We start from the raw sequence: 17,557 nt of genomic DNA on the forward strand, positions 1-17,557 counted from the left end.
AGAAAACATAAAAAAAAGTCCCACAGAAACACGGACTCTTAAAATGGCTAGGACGCATAATTTAGCACAACATGAACCCACTTGGCACAATAATTTGCCGCAAAAAAACTGGCTATAGCCAGTCACCGTCACGCCTCGCATAACAACAACTTACCATAACCGGTACCCTACTATCAATTAACTGAATTTAACTTTCCCCTGAATAAATATTCATCCTCATCCACATCCAACATACCAATATATAAACCCACACTTATTCTCCAATAAATTGTCATCCCACACCTCTCAACATAGATTCTCGTATATATACACAAAAACAAGTATATCTATATACCAAAAATTTAATTTAAAATAGCCAACTTATAGTTACTCTTATTATGTCGTTATTGTAGGTTATGGTTGTTGATCTTAACGGTAAACCAACGGCCGGTTTCCCTCGACTCCGGTTTTTCCGCTACCGCCGTCTCCGGTGACATAAGTTCATCATTTAACGAATTTCATTCTTAATTCTATTATTTTTTGTATATACATACTAAAGTTACTCGATGTCGATGAAGAAAAGCAGTCCAAAAGGACTAGTGAAGAACAAAAAAGGAAGATTGACGGAAAAATCGTCGTCGTTTCACGGCCGTTTGGCTGAAGATATGGTAGGCAAATTAGCGAGACCGAGGACGGTGCCGGATTTAGTTTCCGGTAGGAATACGGTTCCGAATGAGTCTCCGGTGACGGTCACGCCACCTAAATTGACGAAGCTGTTGCTAAACGTGACGGTTCAAAGAAGTTTAGGTCCTGTACACGTTTTGATCTCGCCGGAATCGACGGTTGGTGATCTGATTGCTGCCGTGTTACGGCAGTTCGCGAAGGAAGGCCGGAGGATGGTATTTCCGTCGTTAGATCCTTCTGGATTTAATCTCCATTATTCGCAGTTTAGTTTAGAAAGTAAGTTAATCAATATCTATCTGATTCCATTTTGAATACTTTACTTGTACGTTACGCAGTATAAGTTGTTTAAAAACTCTTAGTGACATTTTTTTTATTATTTTAAAGTTCTGTTTATATATACATCATGTTTTATGCGAAGCATTTGTTTCTCATCAATATTTTTCGAACTAATTAAAATCTCAAACCAATCATTTTCAACTTTTTCTTTGTAAATTTCAACCACTTATTTTTTTTTTTTTTTTAAATTATTTTATTCATTTCAAAATATTTTATCTCAAAAATATAGATTATTAAAGTTATACGAGTGTTCTTAAAATTTCATGTTGTTACATTAGATGGGTCATTCGATATATTTTCGATGAATTTTTAATTCCGAGGCAGAGGTGCAGAGCCAGACTAAGACATCTGTATATCGCACTCTATGACCTATCACCTCCAATGACTTATTACACTCTATGGCCTATCCCGCACCGCCACTAGCGCGGGTACTTTCTCGTGTAATTAGACCGAAATGGTTGCTAATTTGTTATGGATTCCGACATTTCAGGTTTATCGCCGGGCGAGAAGTTGAATGAGTTAGGTTCAAGGAATTTCTTTCTATGTCCCAAGCAATCAGCGATATCGTCGTCTTCATCTACATGCTCGAAGGAAGCCGAAAAAGAGGCGAAAAACGGACTAGGGTGGCTCAGATTCATGGAATTCATGCTATGAAATTACTTAGTATACACGTTTACTATTCTTATTAGTTTTATTCATCTTCTTCTTCTTCAGTATTTATAATTTTGAATTATACTGTCGAGTTCAAATAGTAGTTTGTACAAACAGAATTAGTTACTTTCATCAAGAATAAAGAATGATTGATGATAAGATTTGAAGTTACAGTGATGGATTAGCTTGTAGCCTTGTATGTGTATATATTACCTTTCAAAATATAAAAGGATATCCATTTGAAAGTATTTTAAGGTATGGTTGCTTGAATTTTTTTATTTTTTCTAGAGACTACAGTTGTCTGTATTTATTTTTAAAACATATTTTAACAGGTATCCAACTGTAAATATTGGTCTTTCTAAAGGATGGGAAAAAAAATCATTCAAATCAATGGTAATTGGGAGTGAATCGGGAATGGTATTATGCTTTGTGCCTTTGTCTAACCAACTTGTATATAATCATTTATCTTTTTGAAGATTGTCCACCGATACCATGACTATCCCTTGTCTTTCCACTTTCTTTGTAAAAAATTGCCAATAAAGGTCTAAAATCATGAATAAAAAAGTTCAAAATATCATAGTTGACAAAAGTATTATGTTAAAAATGAGCATCGTAGTGGACAATGAGTTTATTGATTATCTTCATGTAGTTTGAAAGGAAAAGAAGAAAGTTATAGGCAATTACACTAATAGTATCGAAATTACTGAAGTTAGAATCAGCCGAGTCTACAACAAATAATCTAAACAATAAAAATTACTATCTAAATTCAATAATAATATCCTGATTTCCTAATCGAAGCTAGAATATATAAAAATATTATAATGTTTAATATTTTATACTTACTTGCTTCATGTAATCTGATAGACAAATTCAAAGATCATTTTACAAATTCGATATCGTTTGAAATTTGATTTATAGAAGTTATAGACCTCAAAGCTTTGAAAAAGGGTAATAGAATATAAGGATAAGTGATTAATGAGATGAAGTATTGATGTATGATTCTAATTCGGCTAATACGTATTACGTAATAACAAGTGGCAGTTTATATATTAAAGAAAAAAAAAAGTAGTTTCATTAAGTGTTAGTTGATCAATGATTTAGGTGTCCATGAATACTTTTATGGAAGAAAAACAATCTTCAATGATGTCTATCTAAATACTCTTATCATTCTAAAGCCCTCCTCAATCTTAAAACTACATTAAAAAATTGTCATATAGGACTTTCTCCTATGTGGTATCTCTATATTAATTTGAATACTTCTTAATAAAAAAAAATATTAAAAAGTTGCAAATGCGGATGTTTATAGGCAAAGATAACATCAAATCTTATACAAATATTCAAAATCTTATTTTACATATACAAAATAATAATTTTTTTTATATCAAACTATAATTACGAAACAGATTTATTAATTTTTACTCTTTATTTTTTATATTTTACTTTTTTTGTATTTTATATGTTCTTTATTAAATTGAGATCCTCTTTTGTTTTATAGTATTTTTGAAGACAACTATATTAACACAAAACTTTGATTATATATATATTTTTTTAATGTTTGATGTAATTTCTTTTATTATGTGTAGGTTTTTTTTAAAAAAAACTTTGTTTTTTTTCAAATGATACATCTGTTTGATAGCTGCTAAGTATTGTTTATGTTTTAGGTCTATTCTGTATGTTTATTATTACATATAGGGTAGACTAGGTTCTCATGGCTATGTTTTATTTTCTAGTTTGTTTATTTTGTTTACATATATGGGACATGTCTTGTATATGAATTAGTGTGATATTTCTGTCACACTACTTGTTTTGTAATGATTTTAGGTGTTGTTATATAAAGTCAACGGGGTAGTTTCTGTTGAGTCTTGGGACTTTCAGTTTCCCCTTTACCCGGGTCGAATAAATCTTTTGTGATAGATTTTTTGAATATGACTTTTGTTAGAGGACATATTTATTTGACATATTTAACATGTATTCAATTCCATACAATTTATCCAGGTGTTTGTATGTCTACATATTTTCTTTTATGTTAGTCTATGTTTTTTTAATGTTAATCTATACGTTGAGGATTTTAAGCTCATGCGTTAAAACTTATAGCGTTTACTAATTAGTTTGAAATAATACTTTTTTTTTTCTAACAAGTTTTTGTTATCAATCATTCATTAATAAAAGTATGACATTACTTCCAAATTTTTTTAATTCATAAAAATGTTACTAGATTGCTTACACTGTGTTCTTGAGTATTTTTTTAAAAGAAAAGAAGAGAAGCGATAAAATTATAATAGAAGAGATTCAATCATTTCAAATCATCCCAAATATGAGAAGAAATTTTTTAAACAAAAACAACTAAAAAATCCTCTCAAATCTTATCATTTCATTTCCTTTCCGTTGTTAAAAAAAATTCAAGAACACAATTTATTTTAGAATCACTTGTATTCTTTTCCTTTCCACCTCTAACAAAACTCAAGAACACACTGTTAATGTATTAAATATTCTGTCTTTGTTTTATTTCTTTCCATGTTTTTAGGGGGGAAAAAACAAGATATTAAAAATACGATAATAATTAATATATTTGTAATTAAAAATGCTTGTATAAAACTTTTAGTGAATATTTTTTAACATCTGCACATCGTGCGGATAAAAAACCTAGTTAATAATATAGAGGCAGTACTACTTACTACTCACAAGTTAGCCAGCTAGGAGTAGTCATGGCTACGGGTATATGTTTTTCGTGAAGTGTAAATTTTTTTGAAAAATTTTATGTAACATGTTGATTTTACAGGTAAAATTTTTTTTGGGATACTAGATCACTTGTGATAAAGTCAAAATCAAATCTAGAGACTCCCAAACATGCCATATCTAGAATCACACATGAAAAAAATGAAAATTAACCTACAATCAGAAAAGAAAATAAGATAACGAAAACTTACCTTCTCTAAACATGCCAAATCTAGAATCACACATGAAAAAATGAAGATTAAACCCACAAGGCCACAATCAGAAAAGAAATAAGAAAACGAAAACTTACTTTTCTAAACATGCCATATCTAGAATCAAACATGAAAAAATTTACAATAAATCTACAATCAGAAAAGAAAATTTAAAAAATAAGAAAACAAAAAATTACCTTTTCTAGTTAGCATTCTCTTGTAATCAAATGAAGATAGTATTGATTATTTAAATGGAACTAGTTGATCTGATTCGGACCATATCATGTCAGGGTTGCTTAGATTTGGTCCCCCCTCATAGTCATGTGACTTCAATTTTCAACAAAGGTCAGTGTGGCTAATGGCTATGACAGGTATAAAATCGATTTTCCCGTGGTGGTGGTGAAACAAACAAAGAATATTTCAGCAACAATGGGAGTATTTAGTAATTGGGGAAATGTTTAGGGTGAACTTGTTTATTGAACCATAAGGAGTTGGCCCCAATTTAGAACAGACGAACAAAAGAAATCTCATGTTTTGTCAATGAAAATGTATACAATAATATAGATCTCAAAGTTTTCCAAACTATAGCGACGACAAAGATGTATCAAAAGAAAGAGAAACCGAGGTTCACTGTCCTTTCATATGAAGTCACAGATACAGCCTAGCACATCAAAAGAGCATTGCCGTTCAGATGGAGATGCGATGATGGTGAAACATTGCAAAAAATTAGAGTAGATTTCCGTCGGCTTTCGTATCCAAATTTGCAAAAAAAATTACAGTGATTGTATACCTTTGTTCTTATTAATAAAGAGTGATTCGTGTTTTCGGGTTTGATTATAATCCTGGGCAACAAGCAACATAACTGGCAAAATAAAATTAAAAAAATCAAGGCATGAAGCATGAGATGTGATTGATTAGGCAACCACAACAGCAAAACATGCAATCCAAGAGTGCCAATTGAAAAATCACTAAGACTGAATAAAAGGATAACAGACTAAAAAAGAAGGCACCAAACATAGTAACATACCAAAAGCTGGGATATCCCACTTGTAGCATGCCAGTTACCAAGGAAACAAGGGCAACACAAGAAACTAATAATTGGAAGAAATCAAACTCAACGGAATTGCCATGTCCTGGTGGTCATAATCAACAAACGGGTGGAAAACAGACTAGAAGAAGGCATTGAACATACCAAAATCTGTGACATACTCCACTGGCCAGCTGCCCAGAATACACTAGAAACACAAATAACATCAACAAAACCTTGGGAAAGAACTAAAAAAATATCCAAGTGACTTACTGATAAAACCATTAAAATTTTCATATGCAAGAAACTTTCAAGAACAAATATATGATGTTATCCGATAATGTCTCGTACCTATAAAAGCATAAACCAGTCGAAACTGAGCTATCAGATAACTTAGCATAGCCACTGAAACTATCCTTGCAACAGAGCCAATAGGTTGATAGAATCTAAACTAACATACCAAAGATATTACGAGTCTACATATAATGGCAATACAAACATAGGGACGATGAAACTGATATGCAATTGGTGAAAAATTAGACCTAAAATCAACCGTATGAACAATCACTCAATCACAAGGACATTGAACAAGACGATAAAAGATGCTAATGTTGTCAAAAGAATCAGAACAGTGAGTAGGAACGAGAAAAGTTACAACTGCCCGATTGCTAGGAGGTGATGGAGTTGGTGGACAGCAATCTCTCGACTACCAATAATGTGATATGATCCCACATCGGCCAAGTGTGGGATTGGTTGGTGGTTTATAAGCCTAGGTGTCCCCTCCTCCTTTGAGCTAGCTTTTGGGAGTAAGTTCTACACCTAGCTTATGACATGATGCGAGCCTATTATGGGATGGGTTCGTATCAATTGGTATCAGAGCCAACCCTACATTTCGAGGTTCCAACGCTCGGAGTAGTGGCCTATGGAGTGGTGGCTTGGACCCAAGGAGAAGGGTGCCAACCGTGACCAACATAGCCGTGACCAACAAGGACGTTGGCTCTTCAAAGGGTGGGGTATTGATATGATCCCACATCGGCCAAGTATGGGATTGGTTGGTGGTTTATAAGCCTAGGTGTCCACTCCTCCTTTGAGCTAGCTTTTGGGAGTAAGTTCTACACCTAGTTTATGACATGATGCGAGCCTATTATGGGATGGGTTCGTATCATAATGCCCTACAAACACACCGGAAATAAATCCGACCATCCATAACCTTATAAAGAAATTAGAATTAATAAGCACCACCAAGAGAGCAAGAAACCACCAATTATATCTTACTCCACCTAGGCACCTCTACAACAACGAACATGTAACACCATGTCATGATAACAAAGCATATATAAGATGACCATGTCATAAGCTATTTTGACAACAACATATGATAAAGTAACAGATCACCAGGAACAAATTGCTGAAAGAGTGGTGGACTTAAACACGCATATACGAATCATTTTGGACTTTAAAAATCATCAAACTAATTGAGTTAAAGAGTGTTTGGGACCATAAATGAACATTGCCAAACGAAAATGTTGGCATCTTTAACCGGAATCTTATCATTAATATAATAATAAAATTCCAGTTAAAGATGCCAACATGGGCAGTTAATATGGCTACAGGAAGATGGAAGGATAAGGAGCTGTTTGTTGCCCCATTGTTTGCGTTATGTAGAAGCTTCTATTGTCACGGGTCTTTATAAGCTGGCTGCAGGCCTTATTACTGTTATAGCATCATTCTAGTTTTTGATTATCAAAGTATTTTGTAATCTGGAGACCTTGCTCCTCTCAAATCGGGCGGACTTATATGTCAAATCTATCCTATTGTTACTTCTAAGTCTCAGGGTTCTATCATTTGGTTCTATCATGATTCATTTACTGCTCAATTGGAGATCATCACAGAAAAACTCGATTCATTGTTATCCTTGAAGAATGATATTAGCAAGACCAACACAGTTAACCAAAGAACCCGAGAATGAACCTCATGGACCATCTCCAGATCCGGTCAAAGAGGAAGATCCTGATAGTGTCGACAAAGGAATTGATGTTCACACTTCAGATCATGTTCAATTGATGGTTCATGTTTTTCCCATAAAAAACAAGATGGAAGGTGCTCTTGTTGAGATGGAATATTCTTTAATTGAGAAGGTGTTGTTGCCTCGTGGTTTGAGCCATGTGGCTTATGAGGAACTGGCTCAATTCAGAACTGAGGTGTCTAATATGATATCACATGATTGTATGGTGGTCGTATAACATGTATCTTCACTCTTGTTCAACACCACAACCATATCAAAGACCCATCAGCAACGCGTGAATGTGGTTGTATGTTTTATCATTGTGTGGGATCCAGGAAAAGAAATCCGTAGGACAAGCTTAGCGACTACAACATTCTTCAAACAGATACACGTATGGTACAAGGTGTCATGTTCGAGGCGAATTAACTTATGACTTAAGGTCAAGTCTTTTTCCGGGCCAGTAGTAATGATAAGATTCCAGTTAAAGATGCCAACATGGGGCAGTTATTATGGCTACAAAAAGATGGAAGGATAAGGATCTGTTTGTTGGCCCTTTGTTGGCCCTTTGTTTACGATATGTAGAAGCTTCTTTTATCAAGGGTCTTTATAAGCAGGCCTTATTACTGTTATAGTATCATTTTAGTTTTTGATTATCAAAGTATTTTTGTAATCTGGAGACCTTGCCCCTCTCGAATCGGGGCAGACTTGTGTCATTACTTCTAATTCTCGAGGTTCTATCATAGTGGAATCAGCTTCAAGAACTAAAGTTTGGCCTTGTAAAACAAGTTAGTACATGTGGGGCTTCTCAGATAGTGATATTCTAGAAAGTTTCACATGGGAACTCTGCCGCATTTCATTTCTCTATTAAACATATACAAGAATTATAATTGACATTCAGGTCAACTTATATTACACGTAAAACTTAAATTTTGGTATTTATGCTACATAGTTGGTATTTGAAATGGGGGTATTGTAATGGTTAGAAAGGTAAAAGAAAGGTAAACCTTTAATAATGAGACGGTAAAAGCTGAGAATGGCTTTCCATTTTCCTTTCTTGACACCATTGATGCTCTCGAGTCTCGACACACTGTGATACCTCTGCAAATACTTGACTATATAACAATCAATATTTATAAATTAAATAAAAAGGAAGAAGATTACCCAAAAATTCTCAAGTGAAAAGGAAAGAATGTAATGTCTTAAAATTTTTTTTTTTACCTTGGACACACCCTGCCTGTAAAAGCAACATATCTGTTGTACATAATTATTAAAACATGATTACTACACTAATATCATTATAAGTAAGGTATCAAGATGGCAGGTTGGGTAATCAATAAAAAGAGTTTTGGTTAAAACTGGTCCTCTTTTAGTAGACCGAATTCTGCAACAGGCTGGGTAGGAAGGGTTGACCCGCATACACATTATTATCCTTTTTTGAACCTACAAATAGTAGGAGATATGATTAAAAAAGCAATATTTGTTTGGGCAACTTTTTTTTTAATGTTCCCCTTTACCTGATTAATTTGATTTTATCCAACTGACATAAACCAGAGGACCCAGAAAAGACCCATTCAGACGGGGTCGCAAAATCTAATTATTAGACATGTAGATAGAAAAAGAAGTAGCAGCTTACACATGAGCCAATTGACTTGAGTGGTTTCATATAGGCAAATGTAAAACTTCATCCATCTCCAGTTTGACTCCAATAGCATACTCAGACGAAGCCATCATCTGCACCAGTACACCACTGCCACCCGCACATGTAACTGAATCTCCATTCAGTAAGATCTGTTTCCTCTTTGTTGCTACTTCCTTGAATGAGCACAACGCCGCAACCAAACCTGTAAACTCATCACTACCATGTCCCCACTCTATTTTCTAGACCATCATTACCAAGAGATCCTGACAGACTATATCCCCCATATAAAACGGCAAACCAAAAGACTTCACATCCACTAACTGCCACCCTGCCCATAGTTTACGGTGCATGCACTCTTACAGGGCAAAACAGTCCATGTACCTCGTATTGAGAAGGATCGATAACAGAAACATCTATATCATTAGCAGGACTACTATAATCAAGAATTTGCATATAACAAGTTACTAGTGTGTAAAATCCATACTATGACGGTGTGGCCTATGTAAGTTGATATCAAATAGTCCATTTCTAGTATATCTATTGAAACCAGTTCATTATTATGTAGCATAACAAGCACTTCCTTTATTAAATTTTATTTACTGAGTGTATTTAGATCTATATGATATCAAACAGTCCAATTCTAGTCTATCTATTGAAGCCGATCACATGTTCAAGTGTCTACCACAGACAAATAAGATGAACTTGCTGTATAACGTGTAAAATCAGTGTTCTTTTATAGCTAATTCTAGATGATATCGAGTTGTACATCTCTAGTCAATTTGTTGCAAAAAAATTCAAGTGACTACATAGATATTTCTAGCAGGGGTTTTCAAAGCAATTGATATACCAAAATCACTAAAAGAGGAGAAAGTCAAAAGCTAAAGCAAAATCCCATATACAACAACCTAGATACAGATGATCGACTCTCAAGTACAAGCCTCAAAGTAAAATAGAGGTTGAAACAGGTGTTTAGGGGTTATAGTATGGGAATATAAAAGCAACTGAACAACTCAAAAAGATATGTAACCCATTATTTAAAAACTTAAAGCCACATAAAGTAGGGGAAGGTCAAAAGCTAAAGTAATCTTCACTACAATAATGTATAAACACAAAATCAACAGTCAAGTACAAGCCTCAGAGTACAAGAGAAGTAGAAACAACGGTTCAGGGTGTTCTGGTAGGGGGATACAAAAGCAATTGAACATTTTAAAAATTTCAATCCCCTCAAGCACAAGCCTCAAAGTAAAAGAAAACTCGAAACAAGTGTTCAGGTGTTCTAGTACCCAAAATCCCCATTAGTAACACATCAAAACCACATAAGGTAAGAGAAATTCAAAAGCAAATGCAATCCCCGCTGCAACAACTTAGATACATACGATCAACTCTCAAGTACAAGCCTCAAAGTACAAGAGAAGTTGAAACGAGTGTATCTAGTAGTTCAGAGTTGCAAAAGCAGTTGAAATTTAAAATTAAATGTAGCCCCGAATGTCATAATAGACGAAAATATGGCAAGTCAGCAAGAAAATATCATTGGTGAATGCCAAAACCAAATCTACAAAAACAAAAACAGAAAACAGTGCCATTCAAAAAAAATTTTAAAAAAAACATCAAGACCCCTGATCAAGAATACATACCGCTACAACAACCTACATACACACAATCAACCTCAAAGTGGTCGTTTGATAGTACAGTTAAAGGTGAAACGGGTGTGTAAGTGTACCTGATGATAGTCGACTGAATACATTCAGATGTGGTAAAAATAACAAATAGACATATATAGTGAGCGTACCTGATGATTGTTGACTGAATCACGAAGATATCTAGATCTTGAACTAAACATGTTTTACAGAATCATGGATATAATATGTGTGTATATATATATATAACGAGTGGGAAACCCGCATGTTGCGGCAGCGTTTCTTAAGCAGTATCTTTCTTGACTGTGAAGACAAGATATTAACGACAAATATTAGCCTAAGAATTAGTACCTAGTGTAGTAACTCCAATTCCACAAATTTGTAGCATCATTCCATCATGTTGCTAGCAGCACATGATGTTAAATTTAACTCTAATGATAATGAAATCAAAAACAAAAAAGTATACTCTGATTATTTAGTTGTTTTCTCATAATCCACTTAAGTCGCTCCTCCTGGGATATTTCTTTTTTCTCTCCCTGCTGTTTAGCAAGGATTCCACTACCACAATGCTTACTTAACTTGGCTAATCCTGATGAAGTTCTGCCAAGACAACAAAAAGCTTAAGGATGTAAGGTACTGTATGATGCTTTTATAGCGAAAAAAATAGAACACAAACGGCACACAGAAGTACCCCGTGGGTGGTTTTGACAATTTGGCATTTCTTTCATTATCAACAGCTACACCAGATGCGGAATTGATATGCAAGGCTTCAAGAATGTGACTAGATGATGCCCCGCAGAAAAGAACAGGAATTTGAGAGAATCTATATCATCACTAAACCTGACGAGAAACTGTGTGACTATAATTAAAGCAAGATTCCTCCTCAAACACAAAAATTCCCCTCATGTAGCTATGCAATAATGAGTGCTCCGACCTATTCAAAGCACCAACATGGGATAGAGAAGACGATGGAGGAGTATATCCGGCAAGCTTAGGTCCATCAGCATCTGCAGAGCGTCCAATTCCATTATGTATTCTAATTTTGGGTGCCTCAAAAATTTGCTTTTACCATTAATATTACAAATCTTACCTCCTAGAAACGTGAAAGAGCTTCGTATGTGGGACTTTGTCTGGACTCTCTGCACAAATATCCTTATGGGTTACAATCAACAACCAATATAACATATTAACATGTATGGTTGACAACATTATCTTGCATCAGAATCCCTCTTTTGGAATTATATATACTACTGAAAGTGCGTACCTATATAAATCATGTATGGTGAACAGCATTAGCTTGCACCGAATCCCTCTTCTGGATTTAAATTTACTACTGAAAGGGTGTACCAGTATGAATTGTGTATGGTTAAGAGCATTATCTTGCATCAGAATCTCTCTTCTGGAATTAAACTTACTACAGAAAGCGTATGCCGGTATGAATCATGTATGGTTAACAACATTATCTTGCATCAGAATCCCTCTTCTGGAATTAAATTTACTATTAAACACGTGTACTGTAAAAAATCATAATGCACTCAACTTCCAGAAACAGGTGCTGATTCTCTCTCCCTCTCTTTCAATTTGAAAAGCCTTTCTTCTTTCTTTGTGACTCAGTTGTCCTCTGCAGTTTCAAAATGCACAAGTTTTATGAAACTTGAGTGCTTCAGAAATGGATAACTTCACTTTCAAATGTAGCATATGATACGTACAATTGCAGGATCTCCCTTCACCACTTATCCTTCACCACTTATATTTGTCTCCTTTCTTCTTCTTTGGCCTTTTTATCCATGTATACAAGGCACCCATGCCTCTTCACACCAATTTTCTTGGCAATTATATCCAATCCTTCATCATTTCTATCGTCCCTTTTATAATCTTCTTCATCCTCATCGTCGTCATCATCATCATCATCATCTGAATTCTAATTTTCATCTATCACATTCCCATAATATGAGAAGCCCACTTGTAAATACGAACCCTTAACTACTGGAGCTTGGACTATTTGAGACCTATCAGATTTACACATAAGTATAATCCACAACTTAGAATCAACAGATCATTATATAAGTGATAAAAAGTTATGAAGTATCAATAAAAAATATAAAAATATTAATGATTAAGACATGAATATGAATAAACACTCTTTTCTGCCAATGAACTCTGCAATTTGACCATTGGCTATTGCACCAAACATGATCATCTTTCATACCAAATAAAGAGAGCTGGAAATTAGCATTACAAGAGATCACCAAATTGATTTGCAATCCCTAACATTACAAGCGACATAGTGTACGTGAGATATACGGTAGTGAGCTCACATGTCAGATTTGTTGTAAGTTGTCTATCTAATAAACTGCGTTTAAATCCCCTGCCCTGTTTCAAAGAATATAAACGGAATGCCTTTTTTTAATATAAATAAATTAATTAATTATATGGCTACTTGACATCAAGAACACAATTTTTTACAGCAGAAGTAAATACAGGCAACATATATACTAAGGATAGGATGTATGAACAGAAAGATTGCTGACCTTAAAATCAAGAGCGACTTGAGTTTTCTACTTTTGTAAGACTGGAGCTCCTCCATGATAGTCTAGATAGTGGGAATCAGCTTCAAGAGCTAAACTTTGGCCTCACAAAACAAGATAGTACTAGTGGGGCTGCTCGGATGGTGATATTCCTAGAAAGTTTTACATGGGAACTCTGCTGCAACTCCTTGCTCTAATAAACATAAGCAAGAGTCATAATTGACATTCAGGTCAAGTTATATAACACATAAAACATCAATTATTGTATATATGCTACATAGTTACGGTAAAAGCTGAGGGTGGCTTTCCATTATCCTTCCTTGACACCATTGATGCTCTCAAGTCTCGACACACTGTGATACCTCTGCAAATACTTGACTATATAAAAATCAATATTTATAAATTAAAAAACAGGAGATTACCCATAAATTCTCAAGTTAGAACGAAAGCATGTAATATGTTTTCAAAAAAAAAATTTTTTACCTAGGACATGACTTGCCTGTTGAAGCAACATATCCAGATACACTTTATTACAATAGGCACCTTTATCTTATTCAGTTCACAAGAGAGGGTCCTTGGAAACTATTGTACATGTCTACAAAAACATGCTTACTATACTGATATCACAAGTAAAAAAGGCTGGTTGGGTAATGGATAAAAAGAGTTTTGAATAAAACTGGTCCTCTTATAGCATTGGCCGAATTTTGTAACAGGCTGGGTAGGATGAGTTGACCCGCATACACTTTATTATCCTTTTTTGAACCTACAAATAATTGACATATGATTAAAAAAGCAATATTTAACTTGCGCAACTTTTAACCTCTTTCAATGTTCCCCTTTACCTAATTCATTTGATTTTATCCAACTGAGGTAAACCAGAGAAACCAAAATCGACCCATTCAGAAGTAAATGGGTCGCAATGCCACATCTAATCTAATTATAAGATATGTAGATACAAAAAGAGGTAACAGCTTACACATGAGCCAAATGACTTGAGTGATTTCATTTCAGCAGATACAGAACTACTTTGTTTTCCAAATTTAAATCCAAGAGCATGAGTAGAATCTATCATCTGCACTAGTACACCACTGTCACCCGCACATGTAATTGAATGTGCAATTGGTAAGTTCTGTTTCCATTTTGTTGCTACTTCCTTGAATGAGCACAACCAAACCAGCAAACCCATCACCACCATGTTTCCCACTCTATTTGTTAGACCATCATTAGCAAAAGACTCTGACAGACTATATCCCTCATATGAAACAGAACAAAGAGGCTTCACATCCAATGACTGCCAACCTGGCAACCTGTCCATAGCTTACCGTGCATGCACTCTTACAGGGCAAAACAGTCCAATTACCTCGCATTGAGAAGGATCGGTAACAGAAACAGCTATATCAGTAGCTGGACTACTATAAACAAGAACTTGGAAATAATAACAATATACTTGTTTATTATATTTTTATTACTCGGTGTAGATATTTCTAGCAGGAGATATTTCTTTAGTAACATATGTAACCCCAAAAATCAAATGTCAAGCTCACAAAAGATAGAAGTCAAATGCAAATGCAATCCCCACTACAAGAACAACATACATACAGATGATCACCCCTCGAGTACAAGCCTCAAGGTACAACAAAAGGTTAAAACAGGTGTTTAGGAGTTCTAATATGCAAATACAAAAGCAATTGAACAGCTCAAAAATATATACAACTGCAAAAGCAACTGAAAACAGTAAAATATCAAAAGCACTAAAAGTGGAGAAACGCAAAAGCTAAAACAATCCCCGCTACAACAACAACTTAGATACACCCGATCAACTCTCAAGTACAAACCTCAAAATACAAGTAAAGTTAAAACGAGTGTTTTAAGTGCTATAGTAGTTGAGAACTGCAAAAGCAATTGAAAACCATAAAATATCGAAATCACTAAAAGTGGAGAAAGGCAAAAGCTAAAGCAATTCTCGCTACAACAACATCTTAGGTACACCCGATCAACTCTCAAGTACAAGCCTCAAAGTACAAGAGAAGTTGAAACGGGTGTTTAAGCGTTCTGGTAGTTGAGAACTGCAAAAGCAATTGAAAACAACAAAAATATCAAAATAAATAGAAAAGGAGAAACGCAAAAGCTAAAGCAATCCCCACTACAACTACTTAGATAAACCTGATCAACTCTCAAGTACAAGCCTCAAAGTACAAGAGAAGTTGAAACGGGTGTTTAAGCAATCTGGAAGTTGAGAACTGCAAAAGCAATTGAAAACCATAAAATATCGAAATCACCAAAAGTGGAGAAACGGAAAAGCTAAAGCAATTCCCGCTACAACAACTCAGATACACACGATAGACTCTCAAGTACAAGCCTCAAAGTACAAGAGAAGTTGAAACGGGTGTTTAAGCGTTCTGGTAGTTGAGAACTGCAAAAGCAATTGAAAACAACAAAAATATCAAAATAAATAGAAAAGGAGAAACGCAAAAGCTAAAGCAATCCCCGCTACAACAACAACTTAGATACACACAATCAACTCTCAAGTACAAGCCTCAAAGTACAAGAGAAATTGAAACGAGTGTTTTAAGTGTTCGAGTAGTTGAGAACTGCAAAAGCAATTGAAAACACTGAAAATCAAACGTAACCCCAAATGTCATTATAGCCGAAAATAAAATATCATTGGTGAATACCAAAACCAAATCAACATAAGAAAAACAAAAGCGAAAACAAGAAACAGCAAGACCCCTGATCAAGAAATCATTCTGCGACAACAACCTCAAAGTGGTCGTTTGAGAGGACAGGAGAAGGTGAAACGGGTACGAGTGATGTTAACTGGATGATTCTATCAAGATTAATATCTAGCATGTTAAACCTATTTGGGATGGGATATATTTAAAAAAAAAAAAAAAAACTCTTGATAATAATATGTAAACCAGATGATTCTACCAAGAATCCAAGATTATTATCTATCATGTTAAACCTACCTTGGATATATTTAAAAAAAATCTTTGCAGTAATATAATACTGTAACATGTAAAATTGTAAATAAAGAAATAATCATTGAGGTGTTGTAGAAATAACAAATAGATAGATGAATATGGTGAGCGTACCTGATGATTGTCGACCTGGTTCACGATTATACTATAATATACATCATGCAGTGTAAAGAATCGACGAGTTGGGAATTTAATTAGGGTTAGGGCTAAGGGTTGAGAATGAAGAATACATAAAGAAGAGGCGAATTTAGTGACCCGTTAATTAGCTGCGTTTGGAGCACGCAGTACTGCAGTAGAATGCTATGGCGGTGGCGGTTGAATTTGCGCGTTTTATGGATTTTAATTTTGAAGAGTTAATTAGCTAATTAATTGTACTTTTAAGTTAAAACGAGCATGGTACCCGCGCAATGCAGCGTCGAGTCAGCGATAATGATAGTGGCGACATCTGTTGGTGTATGTAAAAGTATTTGATTTAAAGGGGTTAATAGAGAAATTTTCTAATATAATGGACTAATGGTGTAATTTAATATTAAGAGTTGATGGTGATTTAATTCATTAAGGGTATTTTGGTCAATTTGCATGTCCCATTTATGTAAACTTTCAACATAGGAGTTATAATTTTTATATAGTAGTATAGATTAAAGAGGAATTTTGAGGTCTCAACACCTCGACGCTTTACTTAATTAGAAAAATTGCTTCTATTTCTAAACCTTTACATGCGATGAGAATTGAATCATTGAGATTACATAATGTTTACAATTTATCCAACTATGTTGTTTTTAAGTTAACTTTATAAAAATTAAATATGTTTAAATAAATTAAAAAAAATTAATGTGACAAACCCACATATACTTTTTTAAAGTTTTTATAAATATATTACTAATAACCTCGGAATAATATACAATATGTTTCGAATAGAAATAATTAGTTTATTAATCTGCATGATATATTTAATTATATATAAATATATAATTAGCTTATTAAGTTACATAATATGCGGATAAGTTAAAATCTGTTATGACAAAATTATTCAATAATGGAAATTTACAAGACCATATATAAATTATTAGAGTTTTCAAAAATAATAAAGAATTTTCTTTTATAAAAATGAAATGAATTTGAGAAGGGAAAGTGTTTAAGGACATAAGTAAATTAAACAAAAA

The 17,557-nt window shown here is 34.1% G+C and overlaps 2 protein-coding genes and 2 long non-coding RNA genes across 5 annotated transcripts; 1 reads left to right on the top strand and 3 right to left on the bottom strand.

Moving 5' to 3' along the window:
- The first annotated feature begins 252 nt into the window (after window positions 1–252).
- Window positions 253–1,898, top strand: LOC122607742. Its single transcript, XM_043780773.1, has 2 exons — window positions 253–939; window positions 1,490–1,898. Exons 1-2 carry the CDS (start codon window positions 546–548, stop codon window positions 1,651–1,653), a joined length of 558 nt encoding a protein of 185 aa, XP_043636708.1. The 5' UTR covers window positions 253–545; the 3' UTR covers window positions 1,654–1,898.
- Window positions 1,899–8,427: 6,529 nt separating this feature from the next.
- On the bottom strand, window positions 8,428–10,138 carry LOC122585875. Its single transcript, XR_006321812.1, has 2 exons — window positions 9,243–10,138; window positions 8,428–8,707 (listed from the first exon to the last, which is right to left on the bottom strand). It is a non-coding gene; the product is annotated as an uncharacterized LOC122585875 (long non-coding RNA).
- Window positions 10,139–11,104: 966 nt separating this feature from the next.
- On the bottom strand, window positions 11,105–13,940 carry LOC122585503. 2 transcript variants are annotated; one of them, XR_006321719.1, is made up of 7 exons: window positions 13,897–13,940; window positions 13,417–13,777; window positions 13,204–13,258; window positions 12,150–12,894; window positions 11,976–12,024; window positions 11,577–11,892; window positions 11,105–11,485 (listed from the first exon to the last, which is right to left on the bottom strand). It is a non-coding gene; the product is annotated as an uncharacterized LOC122585503 (long non-coding RNA). The 2 variants fall into 2 exon arrangements; XR_006321718.1 differs by lacking the exon at window positions 13,204–13,258.
- A 4-nt stretch (window positions 13,941–13,944) lies between these two features.
- LOC122585502 lies at window positions 13,945–15,112 on the bottom strand. Its single transcript, XM_043757629.1, has 2 exons — window positions 14,390–15,112; window positions 13,945–14,176 (listed from the first exon to the last, which is right to left on the bottom strand). Exons 1-2 carry the CDS (start codon window positions 14,726–14,728, stop codon window positions 14,099–14,101), a joined length of 417 nt encoding a protein of 138 aa, XP_043613564.1. The 5' UTR covers window positions 14,729–15,112; the 3' UTR covers window positions 13,945–14,098.
- Between the last annotated feature and the right edge of the window lie 2,445 nt (window positions 15,113–17,557).

Source organism: Erigeron canadensis, chromosome 1, assembly GCF_010389155.1.
Source record: "Erigeron canadensis isolate Cc75 chromosome 1, C_canadensis_v1, whole genome shotgun sequence".
NCBI classification, from domain to species: Eukaryota; Viridiplantae; Streptophyta; class Magnoliopsida; order Asterales; family Asteraceae; genus Erigeron; species Erigeron canadensis.